General features: G+C 42.4%; 1 protein-coding gene across 3 annotated transcripts; it reads right to left on the reverse strand.

Annotated features, from left to right (window-relative positions):
- On the reverse strand, positions 1 to 27,509 carry map3k21 (mitogen-activated protein kinase kinase kinase 21). Of its 3 annotated transcripts, none has more exons than XM_030070628.1 (11): positions 25,803 to 27,509; positions 12,291 to 12,471; positions 11,945 to 12,093; positions 10,977 to 11,152; positions 9,081 to 9,321; positions 8,673 to 8,795; positions 6,825 to 6,920; positions 5,065 to 5,215; positions 4,846 to 4,940; positions 3,692 to 4,516; positions 1 to 3,576 (listed from the first exon to the last, which is right to left on the reverse strand). In XM_030070628.1, the coding sequence occupies exons 1-11, from the start codon at positions 26,563 to 26,565 to the stop codon at positions 3,203 to 3,205; spliced, it is 3,174 nt and encodes a 1,057-aa protein (XP_029926488.1). In that variant the 5' UTR covers positions 26,566 to 27,509; the 3' UTR covers positions 1 to 3,202. The 3 variants fall into 3 exon arrangements, with proteins under 3 accessions (XP_029926488.1, XP_029926486.1, XP_029926489.1); XM_030070626.1 differs by having other exon boundaries at positions 3,692 to 4,519; XM_030070629.1 differs by lacking the exon at positions 6,825 to 6,920 and having other exon boundaries at positions 3,692 to 4,519.
- Between the last annotated feature and the right edge of the window lie 165 nt (positions 27,510 to 27,674).

Consider the following 27,674-nt stretch of genomic DNA (forward strand, 5'->3'; position numbering starts at 1 on the left):
TCTTGATTCAGACTTTATTCAAAATGTTGAAAACTTGACACTCTCTTGATCAATCAGGCGTTGAAATAACCAATACTGTAATGATAACAATAACCATGCACTGAAACAGATGTCTTCAAAACTCAATGTCACGACTAAATCCCTCTCTTTGTTCGTTTGAAGCAGTGTCGTGTTCACACAAAGTCTCCAGTGTAAAAGGAAGTCGATGCATTTAACAGGAAGTCTTGATATTTGATCAGGAGGTGATGGGGTCTTTCAGCAACGGAGCTGTGTTGCCCATCTGAGGTGTTTCTTTTTCTTTTTTTTTTTTTTAAGTCATCATGTTGAGTAGTTTTCTTTACAAGAACTCTACACTAGCAGCTGGTCATATTTAGTGGTTTTGGTCCCATAAACAGAGAGGCCATGTTAAATAGTGTTGCAATTGGCCCCAAAGCTGTACGTCTGCTTTGTTTTGTTATGGATTTCCTCAGCTCCAAGGCCTGGCTGGACACTACTGGATTTGGTCCCATAGCTGGTAGCCTGAATGCACCATATTAGAATTGGTATCATTTTAATTACTGATGCAGTTTATAAAACTCAGTGGAATGTTTTTGGCCATGTAGTCCCCAACTTTGTTAGAAGCTAGTTATCCTCCAGCTAAAATGATGTGATTGACCATGTTTCAGCTGCAGTCTTTGGTTTCAGACTGAAACCCCGGGTTCTGAAAGCAACATATCAGAATAAAGTAATCATCTATTATGGTGACGTTGAAACAAAGAACTGCATTTACCGATCCGCTTTGATTTATGATAATTTAGAAATCTTTAGTGATCGTAAGTTTACAAACTGCATCTTCAACAACTGGGTGTCCAAAAGTGGCCACGATGGGTGAGGCCTGGCTAGAACTGGTCTGTTGCCTGTTACAAAGCACGGCTTAATTCACATTCTAAATCATCATAAAGACATCAAAGTGATATTCACCTCAGGAATCAAAAATACACCTATACCTTTAGGGAATTTACATCAAATGGGGCCCTATCATGGCCTTTAAAGTGAGACACATTTTCAAATGAACTTCAAAAAATAAACATCATACCTTACAAATCAGTTGGACTGAAATCAAAGCTGGGACAATGTAATGTGGCAAAACTGTCAATGTTTGCTTAGCAGTTGTCAAGTTTCATCATCACGTGAATGTAATATATAAAACCCAGGAGTGACCATTCTATAGGGAAACATGTATTTCCTGGTAATGAGGTATTAACTCATGCACAACATTTTACTGTGTGCACTGTATAACGTGCTCTAGCTGCATAAGAATTGTGCAAGCAGTAACAAAACATGCACAATTAATAAAGAGGCTGACAGTAAATGTGGTATAACTGCTTGGCAATAAAGTCTCCACCATTTTTCAGCATACTGACAGTATTGCTCTTCATCAACCCAAATGCCTTGCTTTGCACAGATTTCCAGGGGGCAACGCCTTGATAACTCATCTACTGAGCTTTTTACCTGAAAACTTTATCTGCCATAAACCCAATTCAACTTAAAATACTGTTGTCCCACAAAATTTAAAAAACAACGATCAAGTACATCCAATTATGGCAAATGGGTGACACCATTTTGAAATTCAGCTAAGCTAACAGATCTTTAGATCTATAATTTTTTGAAAATATGCATAAAATAAAATGTTTATTATTTTGACATCTGCTTGAATTATGAAACTGTCTGCCAAAAATAATGAAAATGCTGGCATGAGTTAAACATAATGAGGAGGAATGGCTCTCGAGCACTTAAGGGTACAATGTCTATCTGGTTCACACATATTATTATTTCATATACTTGATGTAATAAATCGAGCCTCAAAAGTTAAGTTCTTGTCTCTTGTGGCCACTCCCGGGGTGAGTAGTAGTAATTCCATGGAAACTGGAGCTGGGCAGTTCAGCCAATCAATAGGCATCAGTTGAAAGGGATTACAAATTGAATGTCTAAGGCTTTCCTGATGTGAATATTCATGGCTAAAATGACCCCCCCACAACCCCACTGCAGTGCGCTGAGTGAAGGAACTGCAAATATAATATTAACCACAAAAACTTTGCTATAAATACTCTTTAAAAAATCCATATTAGCAACAAATGACCTTATTTTTGACATGAAAAAATGGTCATTAAAACTTAATTTTAGTCCAGCTTTTATGTGAGATTGCAGGTCTGTTTTGCAGGCCTTCCAGTGTTTTTCTACCTGTGTGTCTGCAACCGTCAGGGCATTCTAACAGGGTTACACTATGAGCCAGTATGCAACTCGTCCCCCAGAGCACACATTGTACTGCAGCATTGCTGACATTAAACACAATCATAAAACAGTATATATGCAATACAAAACAATTATCGGCATTAAATCAACAATGGATAAAAAGAAATATTTACAAACAAGGCATAATGATTTTTTTGTTCAACATTTTAAGGGTACATGCATGCATGATTCTCAAGTCACAAATCTAAAACACAGCGTAGGCGCACGACTTTGAAATTGACATGGAATGTACGTAATGTCCATTAAAGTTTGTCCAGCTGGTTGCTAAGGGAAGGCCAAGTCTCTTCATATTAAATTACCTATAAAAATATATATATAAATAAAAAGGTGAGGGTATCATGTTGCGAGAAGCTGCAGCAGCGGTCAACGTTTAGCTGCACCGACAGAACAGGGAGGGAGGGAGGGAGGGAGTGACAGAGTGAAAGAGGGAGAGAGAGAGAGAGAGAGAGAGAGAGAGAGAGAGCAAGAGAGAGGGAGAGATGAATATGGCAAGAGGGATGAGGGGCCGCAGGTGGCAGTTGAGCACCCTGTGATAACTGATAGGAAAGCTGTTGATCAGCTCCGGAATGTTCTGCTCAGGTTTCACAACAATGGAGACAGGTCCCGTGTTCTAGAATGAGCCAGGGCGTTCTAGAGCTCCTGCGACTCAGCCAGAGGTCCGATACTTGGTGACGCTCTAGAACTCAGACATAACAATGCTCTACACAACAGAGACACTGCTGGCTTCTTTGTTACATGTTTTTTTTTTTTGTTTGTTTTGTTTTGTCTGAATGAAAAAGGCAGCTTGGTTCTAAACCCTCCAGGAGTTCTAGGCCAAGAATTCTGTCTATACGTTCTGGAAAACTCTAGACTAGGTATGCTACGACCACGGTAGCATCAACTGGAATCACTCTTAAGGCTCTGGAGGGTCCTAAGAGAGGAACTCTTTTTCCAGTTCAAATACGGAAGGCCGCCCCGGGGAACTCTGAATGCGGCACAGCGGCACGGTGCAGTCCCGTTTCTGGCCCTCGGTGTCCATGTCCAGCAGAGAGCAGCCCACCCCGACCTCCGAGGAAAGCACCATGTTTAGGTTTTGTGCGCTTTTCTCTCCGGAGTAGTGGCCCAGGGAGTAGCTCTTGTTGCGTCCCCGCAGCAGGGCCCAGGTGTGGGGTTTGGATCGGAGCGACAGTGGCCTTGGTCTGGAGCAGGTCTCCCCTCCGGAGGGTCTCTCCGATGCACTGTCCTTCTCCCTCTCTTTCTTCTTCTGATGGGGGGCCGGGGGAGGCAGAGCCGGCGGACCATTAGCTAGAAACAGATAAGGGAGAGAAATTTTATAGAGTTTCAGCATTTTATAAACCTCACACAAATGCTGACTTGCTTCCTTGCTTCTCCCTCCCCCTCAGTCTTCTGTTTTACTCACAGTTGTGGTTGGCAGCAGACTTCTTCCTGCGCAGGCGTGGAACTGTGATGTGGTTGCTCTGTTCTGATACTGGGCTTTGGGTTTGTGTCGGCGTCTGGTTCTGTGATTTAGCTACAGTCTTGCTGCTCTGGCCTGCAGGGGACACTGCCGGGCAGGACCTTGATGGGTCTGGATGATTCACAGCCACAAGCTCATCTTTCCCAGGGCTTGTTTCTGCCTCAGACTGTAAAAGACACTTGGTGGAGTTGCATTCCATGATAGCTGACATGGAGATGAGATTAACAGGTTGGTTAGAGATGTGGCTTAACTGAGCCTCATCTTTACGGCACCGATTGCTGGGTGGTGAGGTGCTGCGGCGGAAACGGGTAGCACGCTGGAACAGGCCCTCCTTCTTCTTCTTCTCTTTCTCTTCTCGCTGGGGCTCATTCTCCTCGCCAGGGGCCGAGTTCTTGAGTGCCTCCCGAAGGTCATAGCCCAGCACCACTGAAGCCAGCAGCGAGCCGCAGCCATACAGCACAGAGTCGGTCTTGCGGCGAACTGATGCCCGCTTCAGGCTGTTGGTGGGGGTGAGCTGCGGGGTGGTGGAGGTGGATGAGGTGGATGTGGTGGTGTAGGGGTCCTCCGTGCACTCTCCAGTGCCACCTTGACCTGTTCCTCCTACCCCCACCTCTCCCGACCCACAATGTCCCCCAGGGCTCTGAAGCTGCTGCTCGTCCCTCCAGAGAGGTAGATCTATGTACACCTGGTTGGGGAACTTGAGTTGCTTTGGTTTGGAGCTGCTGCTGTCAGGGCAATCCTGGGAAAATGCCTCGTCTTTACTGGCCCCTGCTGCAAACACAGAAGCACATTGGTTAGCTTAACCTGTGATAAAGTCATTAACTATGACAAATGAATGATGTACCCTTCCCCAGACAAATATTCTACTCGTATAGGAGCTTTAAAAGGAATGGAAGAGTCACAGCTTGTTTCTATGAGGATACTAAAGGACAAAAAAAGGAATTCAATAAACATTTTATTGTGTTGTACCGCAAAACCACTGTTATTTTCCATGCCAAACAATGCGCCAACAAAAGAAACCAAAGGGAGGCAAAGCACCACTGCATGTTTACTCATGGAGATGCATCCAAAGTATACACAACAGAGTGTCAGCTTACCTTGTTCAGCAAACAGAGCAGCAAGAGGGACAGACTTCTGAGACTTCACCAGGCTGGTGGACCAGGGGTTACTGCCATCTGAGAGAGGGCGCACTCTGAACACACAGAGAGCACTCGTTACCAACAGGAAACCAGAAAACACAGACTGTGCATGTTTATGCATTCCACCTTTCACTAGCAATTTTTTTTTTGTTAAATGCCTGTGTCTGTGCTCTTTACCTCTCAGCAGCATTGGGCCTGTCTTTGCTTTGTACTGAACTGGGGCCCCAGGTTCTTCCTTTCTTCTTGATTCCCTTCTTCACATCATCAAACTCCTCTGGCCTGAAGAGGGTGCTGCGGCCCCATGTACGGTTGCTCTCATCTAAAGTGACTGTTGACAACGTGGACCACAACATGACTGTTACTACAGAGACAACATCTATAGCAAAACTGCTAATGTGGGGAAAAGACAGGCTTGCCAGTGAATCTCTTGTAAATATGTTAGTAACATTACTAAGTTATTATGCCACCTGTAAAACCACTCTCCCACGGCAATTATGCAGTAAAAACAAATGGTTAAGTCTGTCACTCCCTTAAAAAATAACAAAACCATTCTGGTGTTTTGCTAAATAGGGTCATCTCCATCAGTGTTCACCCTATAAGCCAAGGGGTTATTAGGTCATCCTACATCAGCCTTTATGGAATAGTTCACCCAAAAATGAAAATGCTGTCATTATCTAATCCATGTTTTCTAAGCTCAAATAAATGCACTGTGGGTCATAAGTTCAGTATTTACCTCATTATCCTTGATTTTCAACACATTTTGCATTAAAACAGTGTCACTATGGCAGCTGCTGCCATCAAATGCTGTTGGAAAAACAACAAATTGTATTTGCAACCTTCAAGCTGAAATGTACTAGCTGGTTGCTGCAGGGAAACCAGAGCTCAGTGAATGTGGAAAATCTAAGTGATAATAAGGTAATTATTAGACTTTTGAATGCAGAGTGCAATCATTTACCTTCACATCATTGATTATGTGATTTGGAGAAATTCAGTCACTATTTGTAGGACATTTTGGCACTCTATAAAAATCCAGTGGTTTTAGAGAAGGCTCCTATGGAGCAGCACCAGCTAACTTGCTGTGTTATACTGACAAACAACAGACTTCAGTGTTTCAACTGACTGAAGTTGGGTAGGAAGGGATACAATTGCTGTTTTTGAGTGAACCATTCTTTTTTCCTTTTATTACATAGTTCAGATTCAGTGGGACTGAGGATCACAATTTTACCTTTTCAGACCCCAAAAATGTTATCTTTGAATATAGATTTCTGCAAATCTAAATTCAAAAACCCCAAATCCCCAAAACCCAAAGCCAATGTCCAAAAAAAACCTTCATTATGGTGTTATTAAGGCAGTGGGGTATAAGTGAGGGCAGAATCTACCTCTAAAGCAACAGACTGGGGCCAAAACAAGCCTGATGGAAATTCTTACACTTGCATTACTTGTGTGCACCTTTAGGGAAGCTCAAGGATTGTATTCCAGGTTTACAAAACATAACTTAATCAACTCTGCTGATAGTGACAATTGTTAAATTTAAGTCAATCATTCAGGAACATTACAATGACCCAAGTCTGTGGCAGAAACATCAGTATTACTCATTACATGTTTTAAGTAATCACAACAATCATAGCTTCAACCTATAGCTTAAAAATAAAAGTGATAATAATAAAAACAACCAATTTTAGGGTTCAGTTAAGACCCCGTAAAACAGTTTTAGTCAGCAACACACACAGAAATCTGGTTATAATCCACTCAGTAGGAAAACCATGTCAATCAACACACAGCACCCCCACTGCTGGGAACCAGTTAGGCAAGGAACCATTTCCATTGTCAAACGAGTTAGCCAATCATCACATGCAACACGTGGTGCTGTTAGCCAGAGAGCCCACAGCAAGCATCAGGGCCACATCCACACTGCGCCTGGGGAGCTGATAGCTTGCCTTTCCTCCTGAGCCCAGTAAGGGCTGTCAACTCGCTGGTCAGATCAACTTCCTGCTGGTAAACATACAAACTGTCTCTTCGCATATGGGACGTCACTGGGGGGAGGAAAAATACACGTTGCATCTAATGAACATGCAAAATATGACACACATATTGCAGCTTGTATGCCTCTAGCTTGCAACATCTGTCATTGCTGTCAAATGAAAGACATGTAGATACATGAAGACAACTTTTCATGATGTGAGAGAAATGATTCAGATTCCCAAATAAGTTGGTGTTACAGCACATACTGTAACACCAAGAGACCTTTCCACTGGAGTACAGTTAATAAAAATAAAAAGGTGAAAATTAGCGATTCAAAGATTTCACTTGTCAGCATGTGTGCACAGCTTTTTTTTCTTCACTTGTCAGTAAAACATCCTGTCCTTCAACAACATGATGATGTAAGGTACACCCATTTAAAATACAACCTGAAACATAATGGCAAGATAAAGGAGATAGTGCCTTCAGTTACAGTGGTACTTTTTCTGGTGTTTTGATCCACATCAATCAAAAGGACTAATAACATAAAATAGAATGATTCTGAGCAATTACCCGAGCCTTCTATCTTAATCTCAGAATGGCAGCATCTAAGAGTGTGCGATATCATGATATATATTGTGCAACAGTAGAAAACATCTATTGTTCAATGTTTTACTTTATCATTTTTTTCATTGTGTCTCTCTGGAAATTTATTAAAGGAGTTTATATTTAGTAATTTGGACAATAGTTAGCATTCCTCTGCACTGTGCACATGAGCAAAGGCAACATAAACTAACTGCATAACATACATAATAACACAGTGTAACTGAAATCCTGTGTAGAAGTGTGGTGGTAGCTATGCTGTAATGGTCAACAGTGGCGTGAGTGTTTTGTTGAGGGTGTTGCATTTCACTGATCACTAAAACTCTGGACACCAGCGTCATTTTATTAACTGTGGTAATGAAGCTCAGATACAAACAGCAGAACTTAGAGCATTTATTTATCACTGTGAATTTTATGAAACCTTGCAGTCTGTAGAATTTTGGGCTGAGCTGCAACATCAGAACAGAACAAACCTCTTAGTTCCAGCTGGTTGATGAGACATGAAAACTGGTATCATGTTGTCTTCATTAACCGGCACAAAACACAGAGGTCGCACAAAAAAGTCTCAGCTGCCTTGCATTTCCTGACATGCAGGTTGAGTTCAGGAGAGGAGCAGGAAGCCCCGGCCGCAGCCTCTGCAGGAGCCACACTCGTCTGTGTCGTAGTTGTGGTGGCATTTTGACAGAAAAGTAAATGCCCTAAATAACTGACTGAAGTGTCACTACATATGGTGCATTCACAGCACTATTGTTGCCTTTTATTTGTCAAAGTTGTAATTCAAAATGTAATAAGAAATAGACCTCTCCATGTGGTCATTTTATATAAACTATTTATTTATGTAATTTACTACAAATGTGCTATATAGTGATATATTGTTATCAGGATATGAAATGACCTATATCAGGATATGAGATTTAGGTCATATGGCACAGCCCTAGCAGTATCTCCAGTACATGATCAATAGCTTTAATCCAGTAATTGCTAAGGCTTTCGTATATCACTAACAACAGTATCAAACTGGGTGATCTCATGAGCTCTGAAATTTACAGTGAAATGACATGATTGTTCAGAATCATCATGTACCTTTGTAGATCTGAGTTAATCCATGCCAGGAAATGCATCTGACCTTGTACAGAGCCACTGGCACACGGCAGCAGAAGAAAAGAAACGGAAAACAGGAGGCCTCACACAACAGACTGACAGAATAGGAAAAACAAACTTACGCTGAATGGCTCGTAACCGGGGGATGAGTGTAGGGCTACTGGGAGGGGAGGAGCTTGTGCTGTGTAGGCTCCGCCTCTTGTCCATGGAGGGTGATGCCTGCACTGTGATCTTATGCTGGAAGTCTGCAAAAAATCAACATGCACAATTATACTACTGTTAGAAGTAGAGTTTGAATACACACCAGTGTTAATCCTTGGTAAACTCTGTTGAACACACTGCAAATATTATTGTACAACTTACTGAGAAACGACACGGCAGAACCTATATATACCTGAAGTATCACAGATACTACAAGTATACAGAGGCATTATCTATTGTATTACTAAACTGCTGAGGACCTCCCACTGACTTATATTCATTCCCTAAACCTAAATGCCACACACACACATACACACTCACACACTCACCTGAGGGCAGGCTGATGCGGTTTCCATCCTTCAGTTTGAGACGGGAACGTTTGAACTTGCCTTTCCTCTTCTTAACGTTGGGCTTGTCCTTGTTGAGCTGGAAAATGAGGATGTTGAGCTCTCTCTCCAGCACGTTGATCTCCCGCTCCGCTAACTGCTGCTCCCGACGCTTCAGCAGCTCCTCCTGGGACTTCTGCTGCAAGGCGGCCCGTGTCAGCTCCTCTTCCCTGGAACGCAGCTCCTGTGAGGACCAGGGATTGAGACACACATATGGTTAGACAGGCAGAAACATCGACAGATAGACTATTAGGTGGTGGTGTATTCTCCTGAGTGAACAGACACACAGACAAGGTCAGAGACACAGGTCACAAAAAATAGATTTCTTCTAGAGGATGGCCTGAATCAGTTTGTTTATTTTGGTAGTTTAGAGCAAACAAAGGGGTATGCTTTCTCTGTATAGCAGCAAGAACCAGCTGCTTTTCACTGTAGTTGCAGATATCAGGGCTCAGATAGTATTCTCCTTTCGGACTGAAGAAAGCAGTGCATATAGAGACAAGTAGATAAATATCCTTCCCTTCACAGGAGCAAAGACATTTTTACGACAAGTAAGAGCCAGAGAGAAAGGCAGAGATCAATACTGTATACTACACAATTCCCTCTCTGATTAAGTATGTTTCAAGAGAATTACTTCTGCTGTTACATAGTTAAAGCCCTCCCATGGCTTACCATCCCTTTTTTCCTTTTAATTGCACAGAGCTGAGTAATAATAATCCTTACTGGATGACTTCCATAAAGCAGCTTTGCAGTCAAGCCCCTTCAGCCACCCACCTAGACACAGATTATTGCTGGCTGTTTACAGGAAATCTGCTGATGTAGTGATTAATTCTACAAGCAATCGGTGGGAAAAGGTTAGCTAATGCTCAAGGCAAAAAAAAAAAAAAAACCCTTTTCTTTCCCTGTTGACTTATGTACCTATCCAGAGATCTTCCCAGAATTCTGCCACATGGTGGGGTGATGCAGATCCTATTAACTGATAACTTAAGAGATTAATTGTGGACTAAATGATTTGAGTTTCCACATAAAGCAAAGCAACATGCTTGCAAGATGGTACAACATTAGTGACAGGCGTCTTTGTTTGGTTTCACACACTACTTAGTGATTGAGGTAAATAATATGCATTTATTTAATGAAAATATTAACAATGTTAGCTTTTTTTGGCTCTGTTTTACACAGAATACAAAACGCGCTGGGTAAAAAAAAAGATATTAAATACAATAAAACCAAGACATCAAAATGAAAAATGTCAGGTTATAACATAACATCACAGATTGTCAGTATCTATGCCATTCAGTTCTGCGATCCAGCTCAATGTGCTGATCCTGCTGTTTCTCCAAACACTAATTAACCTCTCCCTTTAAGCCAGCGACGGGAGACTAACACAGGAAGCAGATTAAGGTCTTAACAAGGGGAAGCACGCTAAAGCACCTCGACACTAATGGCTCGTTTTTGGTTAAGGCGCGATTAGCCCGTTCACGGAAAGTGACCATTTGAAATCTGAAGTCCGTAACAGTTGTCCCAAGCGATAAAGTGCGGTTAGACCAAAGCTTAACAATAAATCAGACTACATCCATCATCTCACTACATAACAAGAGATCGGGAAATAGTGCGTGTACAGGGTTAGGAGGCCTGTTGCATCTGATTAAAACTGTCAAAATGAGACATAACTTCTTCACACACAGACACAACTTCTCACATGTTTGACAGGGGAGAAGACAAAAGAAATACATTGTATGCACTTCCTTACTCGGCAGCTTACCTACATTGTACATACATATGAGATGGCTCTCATATATTTGTTTTTGTACACATTTCATATTCTTCATCCCTCTGTCCTACCTTCTCTTTGGTCCTGAGCTCATCAAACATCTCCTGGATCTCCACCCGCCAATCATCCTGCATGCTATGGAAAGAGTCCTGGGGCATGGTGGCCATCACTGCCTCCTCGATGGCCGACAGCTGCTCCAAAATGCAGGAGAAGGAGGGACGCACATGGGGGTCCTGGTCCCAGCACTCTGCACGCACATGGCAACACAGTTACAATGGAGCCACAAGTAGAGAATAGTAGCGTTTCCCCTACATGCATGTGGTAGATACCCACTGCACAAAACTAGGCCGGTCAGACTGGCGACCCGTAAGCTGGCCAGTCTGACCGGCCCACAGGTCTATTGGCCAACTGAGAAATCTACTACTCCAGAGGGCCAACCCACACTATTGTCTCCTCACCTGCTTTTATTATGTTTGCTTCTTTTTTAGTGCCATGCAAACTACAACTCCATCCTGAGCACAGACGGGTATAACTAAAAGTGGGTTGCTCCTGATTGGTTGAGACAATGCCATATTCCATGGCGTTGAACACTATGAAATATTACTTTGTATGATTATATATAATTGGATAAACAGCAGCTACAACGAAAATCAGATGGCGTGGGTCTTGTGCCACAGTAACAAAGTTCAATCAAACAGAGAAACTATTTTGCTAATCTAAAATGGCAGTCTAAAAAGGCATAAATCTGACATGTAGACCAAAAATATCAACATGTGCAAACACTGTATCAACTTTTACACTGTCTCAGGAAATTAATTGTCCACTCTACAAAAAGCGAAACACTTGGAGATGTCATCGTCATTTATTATTATTATTATTATTAACATTATCATTGTTCTTTTGCTCCCTGTTACCATCTTTTGATATGCTGAAATTGCACTTTTACAATAGATGTAATTTAACAATACCAAAAAAAACACCTTGAGCTAGGCTATATCTTTAATCATTTTCTGTAAATGTGCTTCCTCCGTTAATGTACCTTCCATGAGCTTGGCAAAGGGTTCGGGACATGTGGAGGGGATTGGTAGGGTCAGCTTGTTGACTGCGACCCCGTAAGCCACAGCCAAGCCATCTATCCCACGATACGGCACCTCCCCCGTTAACAGCTCCCACAACAAGACACCATAGCTGGGGGAACACACAGACACATACATGCAAGCTCCGAACAGCTCACCAAATCATCTGCAGAAATACAGTTCTACAATTATTATACTGCTCATACACTGATAAAACTAAACTGCATGTAAAGTTGAAAGGCATGAGGGAAGGAAATAAAGTGGATAAAGTGCATTATTTTTCTGTTGATGGTGTGTTGTTCGTTGTACCTCCACACATCACTGCCCTTGGAGAACAGCGAGGACTTGATGACCTCAGGGGCCATCCAGGAGTAGGTGCCTGCTGCCGACATTTTGGTGGTTTTGTGCCACTCCCTGGCCAGGCCAAAGTCTGTGATTTTCAACGTCTTCCTCCCGATGTCATCATTCTCGATTTTTTCAAGTAATAAAACTGAAAGAGAGAGAGAAGAAACAGTGTGAAGATGGGAGAGGGAAGAAGGAAGAGAGAGTGGGGGAAGGAGGAAAGGAGGCAAAAGGGAGAGACATGGGAAACATGAAGGCTTTGGGACATAAAAAGGTGGCAGGATAGACAAAGAGAAAAGAGGAAAAATGAGGATGTGTGATGGGTTGGAAGGAGGGAAAGGGACAAATGAAGTAGAAAGTAGGAAAAGGGGAAAGACAGAACTGGTGTAGAAATAAGAGGGACAGCGGGTGGTAGAGGGGACTGGGTGAAAAGTGAGTCTAGGGGAACAGAGGATACAAAGAGGTGGGTAAGAGAGAAGGACAAACATACAGGAGAGGAGATGATAGCCGATATTCAACACGGCCATCAGCAGTATGCAGGTCATTTATTACTGTAGAAATAGGAGGCTGACAGCACTACAAAGCTCCTGTCCTCAGGTCCTAAAACTATTTAAGACATTAAAGTCAGCCGGAACCCTCCAAACCTGCCTGTAACGCTACACCTGTCAGAGGGCCTTACCACAGTGAAGCCACAATCTACTACCTATGTGTGAAGTCACCCCTGAAATCAAGAGCCTTTTTGCCAGTGGTGCATTTCTTTCAAAAAAAGAAACACATGCATATTCAGCTTTCTTGCTGGTTCTGGGTGAGAACAATATTATTACTGCTCCATACATTTTTTTTTTTACAGAAAAATCAAGAGTTATTTAAAAAAAGAAAAGATTATCGAATTATTAATTATCGAATTTCTACACGATTTAAACTACTTTTACTTTTCAGGTCAAGGTGGATCTGATGTTGAGTGTGTCCTATCCAGTGAGCCCAGTTGACATCAGCTAGATCTATCATTACAAAACACAAGAATCTTGGTCACCTATGGGCTCATTTTAAGATATTAGAGCCTTGTAACCTAAGTAAGACTGGGTGATGACTGCAACTAGTGAAATTTTGGTTAAATTCTCTTATGCAATATTTTCTTTTAACAATAAGCTCTAGGGATGGGGCAATTAACCGATTTGTATTGATACACAGACACGCATGGGCACGATGTGAGGTCGTCAGAAGAGGAGCCGTGAATAGATACAATTTTGGGATGAAATCAAGATGCATCATTTTCTGTACTTTTACATTGATAAACTCAAATTCATTTAAGTATTAGATGTTCTATGCCTTTATTTAGAAACATAGCCCATCCAATAATTTGATATTATGGACTTTGGAAACGGATTTTACAAGAGAGACAGACAACTTGACAAATCAATTGCAATTTGCAAAATGTGCCATGCTGCTGTAAAGTACACAGACAGCACAACTAACCTTATTACACAGATGAGACATGGTGTGAAGATGGAGGCGTCTGCCAGCGCCCTGACCTCCCCTGCCCCGTGTTCGGATTTTGTCCCCGACTAATAGTCCAAAGTGTGGTGAGCAAAGTACTGCAACTTTTTTTAATGGCCCTCTGGCTAACAGCTCCACTCGTTCAAAGACAATAACAGATACTATAGCCGTCTTTATCTGTAAAGATATCTAGCCTTACAGTGTTACAGAGTGAGAGCTTCCCACACCTCCTCCACATCTTGGAGCCTTAGTACAAAATACCAAAGAGGTAATTTTATTTATTAAAATAATAATCATAATGTATAATTTCATTTGGTTAATAAATAATTAAACTCATTGAATTGCATCATTCCTTTACATCGTCATACTGCATTATGTTGAATCAAATCATTAAATTGCTCTGCATCATGATTGGGGTGTGAATCGTATCGTATCGCAATGGTAGTTGCTGCTTATGAATCTTTAATGTATCCGATCGTTGGCAGTGTATCGAGATACATATCGCATAAAAGGTGCACTGGTGTATCAACTGCCGAAACAATCTCCATCTCTGGTCATCTTGGTATTACTTTCAACATCTCTTGTTTTTCTCACTGCCAAGACCTCCTTCAATTACATTGTGACCAATTTCATTAATTACACACTGTCTAATTTCATCTATCACTTCAAGTCCACCAATTTCATAAACATTTGTTTACACTAGTTGGAACCAGTACTCTGAGAACTCAATGCATAAAAAAAGTACAGAATTGAAATTTTAAACTATATCTTCTGACAATGATAAATCGTTTCACCTACAGATACAAAATCAATTTGCTTTGTTTTTACTACTAGTAGTAGTGCCTTTATTTGTGATGGCTTTGCATCTGTCCTTCTGGGCACCCAGACCTCCTTTATTTATTATTCATTTGGGTAACATAAAACATCTGGACCATTCTTGATTTATGTGGACTTCATTTTGTTAGAAGCCTGAGCTACATTTAACAAATGTGGGCTGGTGTGTGGTTGTGCTCACATTTTCAGTGGGCATTGTCATCTACAGGAACGGAAATATGATCAAGAAGACTGACAATAATGTTGGGGCCAGGATCCAGTTGAAACAAATAAAACAGAGGCTCGGGGAGGGCCCACATAGTGTAGTTAAGTTTTAAGCCAGGTCAGCTCTATCCACTATTGTCCCACATGGGGAAGACTCAAACATCACAAGGAAAATGAAACGATCTTTGTAAGTTTTTTGACAGAGATACAAGTAGGCCACTAAGCTTACAATGCAGGGAAAATATTGAGGGTTAATGACACATCACATCCCGTTGTTGGCATATACACTTGGTCGCATCAGCATTATGGGTCAAATCACCACATCTGCCTTTAAATGGATACTGTGGGTCTTAAAGTAGTAAGATGAAGTAAGATACTTTCTGAGGACAGATGTCTGGCTTAACTGAGGTCCAGGAATGCAACAAGACTTGGTACTTTATGCATGTGTTCATACCAAAAACGAGGAACTCTGGATGTCATCACCTACTGTATTATACACTGTGACCCTATGGGCTTTAAAAATGTTAAATGTGTTACTCAGTTGGCAATGAGTTATCAACCATCAGCAGCAGCTAAGGAGTGTGTATCTGTGTGTACAGTTTCAACAAGGTGGCTGCATTCAAGGCATTGTGTTATCACTCACTGACCTTGGATTTACTCCTCCACAGCAGGGTCTAGTCAACACGTGTGAAAACAAACGCACACATCATTTCTCCCAGTCTTCATATCACTCCCCGTCTCATATAAACACATACTTTTATCTTACAGCCTTAAAGCCATATTTGTGGTCTAGGTTTCCCATGGGAAAGATGTTGATAGTTAATGACCACTAAATTCACATTGTTGGCCTGTTGCAGATAAAGTACCACAAGACTGGACCAGACCTTGGTACTGCCACTAGCCACACAAACTTGCATGTGGAAGGGGTGGTAAGAAAGATAGGTGACGTGGTGAGTTGGAGAGAAGATGGGGGCAGACAGAAACAAAGGGAGGCAAAGGAACTGAAAGACCTCGACTAGTTCACACACATTATTTACATTTCTACCTATGAATGGGTTACAATTAAAAAACAAAAATTACATTTTTGGGTGGATATTCCTTGGACTGCTTGGAGGACAAATTGAGGGGAACTATGGCTTGAATTATTTTTTGTGATTATTTCCTTGTGGATCAAGAAAAGTTCCTTTGACCACAGAGAGGCAAACTGAAAGGATTAGCATGTTGTTTGTAGGTAAAAAATTAACAAATTTACAACACACTAACAAGTTAACAAAGGTGCATAGATCAAAGTGTTGGTTTTGTGTGTTTTTGACCTATTTGACTTTCATACGTGTGACTGCAGCACGGCAAACCATGAGAGCTGGGTGTAAATGATGCAGAATTGAGGAATCAGCAGTAAAAACTGTGCAATGTGACCTGAGGAAAAGGTCACATATGTAATCTTAAGGAAACATTAAAATTTTCAAGGATTTCAATTATATTTCCAGAAAATTTCATGACTTCAAAATCCCCAGGTGTCTTTAATGATTGGAAAATTAGTCTATACATTTCCAGGATTTCCAGGATGCGTGGGAACCTTGAGTATTTTAACCCTAGTGCGACTACTATAGGTCTCGACCAATAGCCATGGTACTGGTGCCATTACTAGCCTAGGGCACTGAGGGGATCCTCTACCCAGGCTGCAACAATAAGGCATTCCATTACAAACAGGTTCCACTAGACCAACTATATACTGCTACTTCCTGTTGTCAACCTCTCTCTCTCTCTCTGATTCCGTAGATTCCTCCCAGAAGGCTCTGTAAGTTTATAATGACTTGTGGTGGGTTAGTTACACAACCTACAAGAACGGTGGTTTTGGGATAAACCCATCTGAGTTGATTGGGCTATAGAGTGTCAGGCTAAATTCTCTTTTTTGCTCCATGATACTTCAGTGTCAGCCCTCAAGAAATTTCAGATAAAGGACCTATCTCCTGTCTACATGACTGCATTCTGACGCATGATGCTAGATCATCTTTAAACCAGATCCATTCAGTTTGGTTACTGTGTTCCATTAGCAGACCTAATAATGACCAATAATGGCTACTGCTTAGGTTTCCTTATAAAGGCCATGGAATGGTCATTATAAGGAAACTTATCATTTGATGTCAGCTAGTGGCGCAACGGATCATTGTTGATCCGTGATCCGTATGGATCCCTCTCCACGGTTCGGCACGCGCGTGGTCCGCGGATTGGTTGATGAAAAAAAAGTTGTGCGCACTCACGTTAAGGGTACATGTGCAATCCACACTGGTCATGTCGCATGTATGGGAGCATTTTGGCTTCCCTGTAATATACAATGATGATGGAAAAAGGATGGTGGACAACAGTGGCGGTTCTGCCTATGTTGCTGCCCTAGGCGAAATTACTGGCGTGGGCCCTTCCATGTTACTGCTCCTACCAAGGACAGGCGGGCCAGTCGGCCGGCCCGCCTGATGCCAACCGGTGCCGTGGCCGACCCATCTGATGCAGGCCGGTGGCTTTTTTATTCAAACAAGATTTTGTCCATATAAAAAGTAGCCTATTTTCCCAAAAAAGGGTCTTGAAAAAGAGGGGTCGTGTTAAAATCGTCTTTTATGCGGGTCAAAATGGTAGTCTTTTTTGAGGACGCACTTCTTTTCTTTTCTTTTTTTGGAGGGCGCTCGTGCGCCCCGGGCGGTTGCCCACATTGGCCATAGCAAAAACTGTCCCTGGTGGACAAAACCATTACAGTGTGTAGGCATTGTGGCACGCGAAATTAGAATGTATCATGCCTTAAATTGCACTTTATGTTGTTTTTATATAATTTAAAATTGTAATTAAACATTGGATGGACATTTTTAGTTGAATGTTTTTATTTAATGGGCTAAAGTGTTTTTCAAAATAAATGGATGACAAAGTTACATTTGTCTTGTCGATCCTTGACTCAAAACCGTGATACGATCCAATGAGTCCGTGAGTTTTTTGATCCGTTGCACCCCTAATGTCTGCTGATTTAGACAGCTACACATCAAACCCACAGTGATATTTTGGTTGGTGCTATCCCTTTATTTAAGACATCTCATTCTGAAGGAAAGCATCATGTAGGTCTTTTGTTCATAGATAAACTACCCAATAACCCCACACTGAAATGTCCTCCGATGACCTCTTGACCTGGTTTCTTAGAGTGGTTCATCTCAGTAAGTTATCAAAGCTGATCTTTCACTCAAAATTCCTATGTATCAGTATCAAAAGGCGGTAAATTTTTCTTGATGATGCTTGTCTGCACAAGTGCATGCATTTGACTTGACAAGCCACTTGGACTCTTCATGACTACACATGGAAACATTTTGCAGAGGTGGTCTTTGCAGCAATATTTAAGCGAAATGCAAATGTCTTTGGGAAATGCTGAACACACAACTGGATAACGGAGATTTAGTGTGAACTTTTTAAACTGAACTTTTGATAGTGTTTTGCTGTTGTAAAATCATTCAATTATGAACTCAATAGGGCTGTCCCAATATGACCCAATAAAGGTAATTTCATATCCCAGTAATGATGTATGACAATATAGCACATTTTCTGTAATTATAAGAATAAATATGTTCTATGCTATCTGTATATGGCTCCTGAACTGGCACATTTTTTCCCATGCAAAAATTGTGCCATCAATGCGCCATATGGAGAGCCACTTACCCTGGCCATTTGTATCAAAACACCATCATAAATACGCTCTGGGCGTGTGCGGCTCCTGCAGAGGCTCACTGCACCTCTCCAAAACTGTAACTGTATGTAGGGCAATGCAAGACCTCTTAGACTCCTATGCGCTACCTCCATGTTTTGTGCCGGTTGGTTTCCCCTGAATGAAGACAACATGATGCTGATTTTCATCTCATGTCAACCAGGTGGAACTGAGGAGGTTTGCATATCTGTTCTGATGTTGCCAGCTCATTCCCAAAATTTGCAAGGTGTCACTAAATTCACAGTGAGAAATAAATCAAAACATTGCCTTGAAGTGAACTTTTTGTCTCAGTCCATACGGCCATAGTTTCTCCTGTTTTTTCTGCATTTCATTAGCACAGAGTTAATTAAATGCTGACACTGCTGTCCAGTGTTTTAGTGATTGGCAAGGTGTGACACAGACTTTCCTATTCGAAACAAATGCGCATACCGGTGTAGACCATTACAGCGTGTCTGCAGCAACAATTCAATACAAGATTTAAATTAAGCTGTGCCATTACGTATGTTAAACAATTAGTTTATGTTGCCAGATTTAATCTCTAAAAAAATAAACTGCCATTATGTGAACAAGGTGATTTGTGAGACAACAAAAAAAAAAAAACAACACACATGGAATGATAAATGTTTTTCTATTGTCATGCTATACATATGCAGAAATAGCCAAGTCCACATGTAATGCAGTTCATATTTCGATCAAGCAAAGTCTCAGAACACAACAAAAAGAGCAATATTTTGTGGTCATGTAATGTAGACCTAAAAGAGCATTCAGAAAGTAAAAAAGGTGCTCTGGTTGACCTCTATCAAGGGTCACACCACAAGATAAGCCCCATCCTGAGCCCCACCCTGGCTAGCAGGCCTTAATGGATGCCATGAATCTTGTGGCCAGCCTATGTGTAACAGGAGTTAGCAGAGCTGGAGCCTTTACACCTGAGCTAATGCAAGTAAACAGGTTCCACACCATCTCCTCTGCTCTGTGGGAACAAGATGCCCTGCTCTGTGGCAAGTCAATCCTGAGTCTTGTTTTGCTTCCAAGTCTGACTGTTTAAGAGATTTAACACTATTCTGGCCTGTCTTTCATTTTTTACTCTGGTATCTACACCTTTTCCTTAGTCTATACAACATCTACATCTTATATAGATCATCTTTTCTTTCTCATAAAGAAAAAACAATTATGTGGCATAATGTGGAATGGACAACAGTGGGAAGCAACAGGAGATGGATATGCCTCTAAGGCAGACCCCACCCTCAGTCCTACCCCCCATTTCATTCCCCTCCCCAGCACAGGATCTTCAGACAGACCATCAATGTTTGATGGTAGAACAGTGGGAGGATCAGAGGCAGAACTGCTATCCTCAAAGCAAGTCCCACACTTCCTCCTATTGCTTACTCACCCCAAGGTTAAAAAAAAAAATGCTTTCCAGAAATATGAGTTTTTTTCTCTCTACCTTCAACTGGTAGGACCTCAGGTTTTCCTCACCAAAAAAGTGGGGCAGTTGAAATTTCACAAACAAATTACATATTTATGAAAAAGGGAATAATAATAAATGAGCAGTGAGTCTGCAAAGTAGCACAAAGTATATGTTAATGGTTTTTTCATCTCTCTCAAGCAGCAACAGTTTTGTTTACAACAGTGCTCCCTTGTCCTCCTAATTATTTCAACAGTTTTATCTGGGAACAGTTCTAATGAGGAAAAAACTGCCACAGGTTACTCAGGCTGCTGCTAGTGAGACTTTTATTTAGGAGAACACTGTCCTCTAGTAAAACATACTTATGGTGATAGGCAGTTTCAAGTCATTTTGAGTGTTTTGTAACATTTTGAGGCTTTCTTGTTTTTAATAGTCAAACCCAGAAGTAATGCAAGCTGGTCTTTGTGCAAAATGCATCTGCAGATGCCTGTGGGATCTGACTTAAGGTAGCGGTATGCTTTGGTTGCTGCGCCAACAGACCAGTCCAATCGAGTGAGAGCAAGTGAGCATACTGTAGTAAGCAGAAACAAGGCTGCTACACATTCCCTTCCCAGTCTATCTTTCTCAGTTTAAATGAGAGAGCCCCTGGGCCTTCTGGTTGATGGGAACAGGATCGGGGCTAATGGCTAGCAAAATCCATCTATCATGGTCACGTCTCCCTGGGGCACTTGCTCTTTGTCTGTTTGCTTCCTCTCCTAGTTCATGTCTGTTTAAGCTCGAATTCATCCGTAACTAGGCTGATTAAACTGTAACAAATGTTAGAGGTGTATGGTTAGTAACTTTTGCTATGCAAGCATCTATGAATGTGCTGGGGGATGAGGGAGGGGATTGGTTGATTCGGAAGGCAGCTCTTCTCAGCTGTTGGCCCTTTTCCTTTTCACCCTGCCCTGCAACAATAGGTGCAGTCAGGGAGAGGTCATAAAAAACACAGTGAAAGCATCTCCACTCCTCCTCTCTCCCCTCTGCCCATTCTCTTGTTGGAGAAAGACAGGCAGTAACTGTCTGCGTGTCACCAGGGGTAATTGTGGGGAAGCCGGAGAAAAGTTGCCCTGCAACACCTAGTCAAGCTTTGGTAACTTTCCCCCTTGGGCGCTATTTACGCTAGGCCTTCACAGATCTACAGGATGAGAAGGACAGAAAGAGGGGGAGGGAAATGAGAGAGACAGCGTCATGTAGTCTAATAATAGTTTTGGATTGATGGGTGAATGCTGTTGCACACGCTCCAAACTGAACTTTGTCAGTTTCAGTAGGACAGTGGCATTCAAGAGCACAGGCACACATTCCTAGCATACTATCGTTTCCATGAAGACATGAAACTCCAAAGTTAACGTGGGTTATGCAGGCTGGCTGTGGGCCAAGTTTCAGTGTGGTTTGTTGCTCTTATCAAGAGCTCTCTCAACAATGCCACTCCTAGCCTAAAGGAGAAAGACTGAAGCAGTGTTGGGAAAGAGGAAAAAGGGAAGGATCAAGGAAAGGAACAAAAAAGGAAGGATGTTAAGATGGAAACAGAAAGGAGAAAAGTTTTAAAGTTGTGTCAGTGAAGCCAAACATGAAAGGACAGGGAGATGTGAAAAAAGAGAGGATCAAGAAGGGGTGTAAAGGCACAAGGCAGAGAAGGTAAGGAAGGAGTGAAATAACGAAGCAAGAAGGGAAACCCCCTTGGTTCGTGGCAATAAAAGAGTACCGCAGCTCTCTGGGAGATTAAATATGAACCGAACAAAACAAAACGAGGGCTTTGAGACCCTCTGAGTCCTAGCCATTCTTCTGGCCGCAGTAGCCTAGCAACCGCTGCTTGACCAGTCCATTGTGCAAACGTATGTTAAGCTTTTATCCCTCATTAGCAACATTCCTCCCTGCAGGCTGGGATTTTACAGATTAGGGAGAAAAACACAAAAGAGATTGGACAAATCTCGCTGACTTCCAACATATTACTTTACAGGCTAATCATTGATCAAATAGCTGTAAGTTTGTCTGCATGGAGCATGTGTACACTGCAAGCTGATAAATGGCAGGCTGCGTTGTCAAGTGACAGTGGAGAAGTTTAGGTGTTTGTCTGCCTGTATGTGTATGTGTGTCCCAATTTGCCCCTAGATGACAAAAACAAATAATCTGGAAAACCATCCTGACAGAATGAACTTGAAATGGGGTTATAATACATGCACAGACATAGTTTAGTCAATTTAAGATCAGAGAATTAGCCACACTGTTGAAAAACAATCACAGCATCTGCCTGCATTTTTTTTTTTTTTTACTCCACGTGAAGATAATTCCTGCTCCTTTTATCCCATTAGATTGGGCCTTTGTACACACAAGGCCAAGACAAACAGACTGACAACAGGCCCACACTAGCAGATGCAACAACTTCTCTAAGCTGCATTATTCTAGGTTTCACTGGGAAAACAACCCAGTGCACCACGGGGTGCCATGTGTGTGTTTGTGTGCGGGACAGTCTTTTGTGAACTCACTGCCCTGGTTTTAAGCAAACACATATAGGTTCTTTCATTCTCTCTTTGTTTTAGATAAGACTGAAAAATGGCTGCAGGTTTAGAGACTTCTGACCCTAAATGTTGTATGTTTAGGCTGAGGCTGCATGTGAAACTTTTTCATTGGCCATATGTATAGACAATCAACTACCTGCCTCTATTTATAGCACTGACAGCGACTGATGATCCCCTCCACATCTTAATTGTGTTAGGACTTGCTCAGATTCAACAGATGGTTAGCAGCTTACTACTGAACTCTACAGGCAAGCAAAAAGCGAGAAAAACAAATGCTTCTGGAGCAACTTTACAGTGCTGAAATTATATTGAAGTGTCCAGTTTTATCTTTCCCAAGTGAAGTTTTAAACTCTCTCTCTCTCTAATTAAAGCCTATGTTGTCTCTTGGTCACAGTGAAGTGGCAAGGCAAACAAACACAATGACTTGTGTTAGCAGCACTGGGCCTGTAACGGGGGAGGGTGTTTGTGTATGTTCACCAAACACCCGATTAGCTGAAACAGCCTAAACAGTAGTTAAATCTTTTCTCTCCATCTGCCCCATAATTAACATGAATCTTCATCTTAAATAAGTCTATTTCTAGGGCTAGGTTCTCTTGTAACTTCCATCATAGCATCAGCTGCAATGTCTCACATGTATATGTTTTGTTCCAAAATTACATGGAAAGTGACACCTACTCTGACAAAGTGACAGCAAAAACATAAAACACACTGATATTTTTCAAGGACAGCAGGTTAACTTAAGTCCTTGGATGAATATCCGTCTTAGAAATTTGTTCATTTTTATTTGACAAGTTGAATAATACAATTTAAAAAATCCCACCCCCCAACAAAAAAAGTTTTATAATGTTTTGAAAAAGAACTCTACACATGAACTCCATCCAAAGTTTGGAATAAGCAAAAAGAAATTTGATGTGAGAATGTGTTTAGCACTGTTAGAGCAAGAAATATAGGTCATTCAGTTTGCCTATTGTTTTGCCCCACAACAGGACTACTCACAACTAGTCTCATTTTGAGGAACTGTTACTGCATGTTCAAATAGTTGTGTGTTGTTAAATTTAGGGATGCAAACAGTGCTTCAATGTGCCTGATGTTGGTTAACATGTTTTGATGGCTGAGTGGTTTAAAACGGAAAAATAGACAGTGGGATAAGCAAGACAAGACTTCATGTATGGCCTATTGTTTGTAAGAGAAGCTACATGTAGGCCTTGGCTATTTGAGATAACATTTAACTTACTACAGTTGTTCCAGTGTTTCTCTGTGAGAACTGACTGAAGCATAATCACAAAGTAAACCACTTCACCACAATGAATTTAGCCTTCACACTTGCAACAGTACTGATAAAAGTATGGCAGTGTTTAAGGACAATAGGAGACTTTGATATGGAATATCAATTTCCTGGCTCTTTGTGATGATAAACACATTTCTAACAAATGTGCCAATTTGGTGAAATACTAATGCCAGTTAATGGTAATGCTTTAAAAATATGCTTTTTTATTCTAAAATGAGTCAACTATGCACGCTGACCAGTGGTAGGTGAAACTACAATTGTCTGCTGTTGTCATTCTGTTTTCTTGTGTAGACTGAATAAATGGAATGAAAAATTATATAAATATCAGGTGTAGTTTCAACAACCACTGTTAGCTAAGGTGAGTACTGATGCAATGTGTAGTTTTCCCATAGCTGCAACCACCTTGCTGTTTAATAAATGTAACTACAGCCATGCGTACTGGTGATGTATGCAGCATAATACAAATATGGACATAAGTTAAAATATGCTTTTTGATGGTCAATCCATGCAGGAGCTGCCAAGAGGCAATCTTTATATCACTTAAATCCAAAATGTCTTAATCTTGTAATCAGGCCAGGACTGAGGCACGTGCGCGCGCGCGCGCGTGTGTGTGTGTGTGTGTGTGTGTGTGTGAGCATCTGGAACGTCCTGTGTTCACGCATTCATTCACATAACTGGAGATAAACATACAGCCTAACACCAGAGCTGCTCACCACATAGCCCCGGGTTCATAAAAATCTCTCTGGTCACAGAGGAAGAGATGCGGTGTTGGGAGTCAAATTGCACTCGCGCACATTCTCTCACACACGCACACACAACTCGAGTCAAAGTGGATAGCCTGTGACAGCGGGCATATGACTCACACTTGGTTTCTCAACAAGTCCAGTCCATTCATTATTCAGTCTGGGAACTAGGAGCTAAAGTCTGCAAAAAGGATGTCACAGTCAGTTGCTGGAAGAAATGGCACAGTTGCACACCTATATCACTAGGCCATGTTCAATTTAACTAAGGTACCAAGGCACTAAAACATGGGACAAACTGATTCTAAGTACTTCTAGACCGGTTTTGTTTTCCCAAATATAAACTGGAGGTTTGAGAAATTACTGAGTCATTCCTTGACTGTGTACTCATTCCTCAGTGCCCTGCACCACACATTGCCCCAAACTGAGTGGTTTTCTCTAATTTTCTCTCTAGGTCAGGTTTCTACTCTTGCCCGACTTTCCTTTCTATCCTATGACCTCCTGTGTCAGCACTTGATAGCATGTGGTTGGTCAAGGCACATGGCCTGATAGTGTGGGCTGAGTGTGCTGTGCTTGTATGTGTTTGGCAAATCACTGACTTTGTTTGAACAACATTTCAGGATGGGGTGGAGAGGAGCTGGAAAGGTGTGTGTGTGTTATAAGATGGGGGCAGCCAGCTGAGCAAACTCTGGCCTTATTTCACATCCTCTTGAGGGTCTCTCTTGCCAGTTCATACAACTACAGACCTCTCACACCTCTTAAATTCCAGCTCACTGACACAAAACTCTTCCTATCTTTTTACTCTCTCTCTCAGAACCAAGTAGGGAATCATGTTGAATACATGTGACTGTGAATTTACTACAGCCCTACTTTAAGCTGTGTTGACAAGACTGTCTTCTCAAATATTGCCAATGCAGCATTACTGATAACTAGCTGCCAGTCTAACAGCTCTGTGCAGTTGCCCTGATCAGGCACAAGATGGAAAAACACCTGTCTTTGGCCAAGTGAGACTGAGCCACTGTTTCTGTCAGGGTTACAGAAGTTGGTTAACATTTCTATAGTAGCTTGAGTAATAAAACAAGCACCTCAAAAACAAGAGTGGATGGATTCATAGCAATGTGTTGCATAAGCAACAAGTGGATGATGACTGCTCTGGTCCCCTTTAAGATCGCCTCTCTCTCTCACCCACACCCACACATCTTTCATTCTTTGCTTACTGTTGCTAGACTTCAGGTCGCGATGGATAATGGGTACCACGGCCTCCTCGTGTAGATAGTGCATCCCGCGTGCAATCTGCACGGCCCAGTTGACCAGGATGTGCGGCGGGATTCGTCTTCCGGTCAGCACCCGGTTCAGGGTGCCGCCTCGGGCATACTCCATCACCAGGCATAAGTTGGGCTCCTCCAAACACACTCCTTCCAGTTTGATAATGTTGGGGTGTTGTAGCATGGAGAAAAGTTTCGCTTCTTGTTTAACACTGTCAGCGGTGGCTGTTATATCTTCGTCCGGGTCTTGCCGGGCCGCTTTCACGGCGACCTCTTGATCTTTCCATGTGCCCCGGTACACTTTACCAAATCCACCCACGCCTATTATCTCCTCTAGTACGAGTTCACTGAAAACGATCTTCACCGGCGAGCTCGGGACGCGCTCACGACGGTAAATAGCGGGTTGGTAGGTGACATAGTTGGAAGGGAAAATCCCGACCCGGTGGTTGATTTTACCCGTCCACCATCCCTCGTCCCCGGAGATCGCAGCGTCCTTGGAGAGGACTTCCACCACGTCTCCTCGCCGGAGGCTGAGCTCGTCCTCGCCGCTGGCCTCATAGTCGTATGCAGCTGTCCAGAGGGACCGAGTCGAGCACAGCGGGGCAGAGTGAGCCCACGCCCTGGCCGTGGGAGAGTCTGTCCAGCCATGCTCCCGGGTGCCACCGCCGCCCGGCCGCCCTTCACCGTTTGGGAAAGCGGCCTGCGAGACATCCATTTCTCGGTGGCCGTAGCCGCACCATAGGGTGCAGAGCTAACAAAATCAAACTTTAAAACGGTACAAGGTAACTTATCGAAATCCTCATCCTGTCACATCTACAGGACTCGCCAAGGAGAACGGTGCTCAATTCCCTGTGTAGCCCAAGCCGAGGTCAAAGAGTGTCCAAAGTCCTGTGAGGGAGAGAGTCTACAACTTTGAATCCACGTCGCCACTCTGGTACAAGTGTCTTTGTGGGTCAATAACTAGCTAGCAAAGTTGCTTGCTAAGGTTAGCCTATACATTTGTTAGCTAATGTCACCACTTGCATGCGCTGACAAGTACCGACATACTGCTGGAAACCTGTTCAATAATGTATTACTTCATATACATTATCTCAACTATAAAACGGACATAATCCCACACTGTAGACTCCGTTGCTGCGATAAAGTTTCAAGCTAAAGTTAGCTCCAGAGTTAGCTCTCTACCGATGGAGCGATGAAGTTTCGCAGGTGCCGCAAGAGGTGCACCTGCAATGTCCATTCAGACCAAAATATGCTGGGATTCAAACCGGCACTTTCCTCCTCAAAACTTGGCCAGAAATCTCACTTGGTCACGATTCTCGAAAACCCCAGCTCGACAGCTCGCGTTTGGACTTTTCCCCCAAATTTTTTTTTATCGCATTCCAGACTTTTGGCTAGCGAGTTAGCTTAGCACAGGTCAGCCGCTCAACTAGTATGGCAGTTGGAAAAGTTGCTCCTCATCTTAAACTTCGCTCGTTTCCCAGGTATATCCTTCCTCCGTGTATGTGAAGAACAGGCGAGGGTCGAAGAGTTGAAAGCGCATCAAACATCTTGAATTTCAAACAGTACAACACGGCAGCGGAACCCCGAAAAGGTCCATCAACTTTAATCAAAACAACCCCCTCCGTCGTTGTTCCCAGACTTGTCGGACCCAGCGCTGGAGACTTGCACTAGGTCCTGGGGACGCTGCAGCTCTGGCAGTACTGGTCGCGGATTGGTGGATTCTGCACCACGTGACAGTCCCAGCAGCGTAGGGAGGGAGGAGCTACCGTAGGAATGTGTGAGGAGAGCGCGCCCTCAGGGAAATTATTATGGGAATAGTAGACC

Source organism: Myripristis murdjan, chromosome 15 (genome assembly GCF_902150065.1).
Source record: "Myripristis murdjan chromosome 15, fMyrMur1.1, whole genome shotgun sequence".
In the NCBI taxonomy this organism is placed as follows: domain Eukaryota; kingdom Metazoa; phylum Chordata; class Actinopteri; order Holocentriformes; family Holocentridae; genus Myripristis; species Myripristis murdjan.

Excerpts from the sequence above, each read along its gene's own strand:
- map3k21 (XM_030070626.1), bottom strand. The coding sequence starts at position 26,565 with ATGGATGTCTCGCAGGCCGCTTTCCCAAACGGTGAAGGGCGGCCGGGC. Across the intron at positions 12,094-12,290 it reads AAGGGCAGTGATGTGTGGAG|CTATGGTGTCTTGTTGTGGG; the intron begins GTACAACGAACA and ends GTGTTCCCCCAG. Across the intron at positions 6,921-8,672 it reads CCGGTTACGAGCCATTCAGC|TGACGTCCCATATGCGAAGA; the intron begins GTAAGTTTGTTT and ends TCCTCCCCCCAG.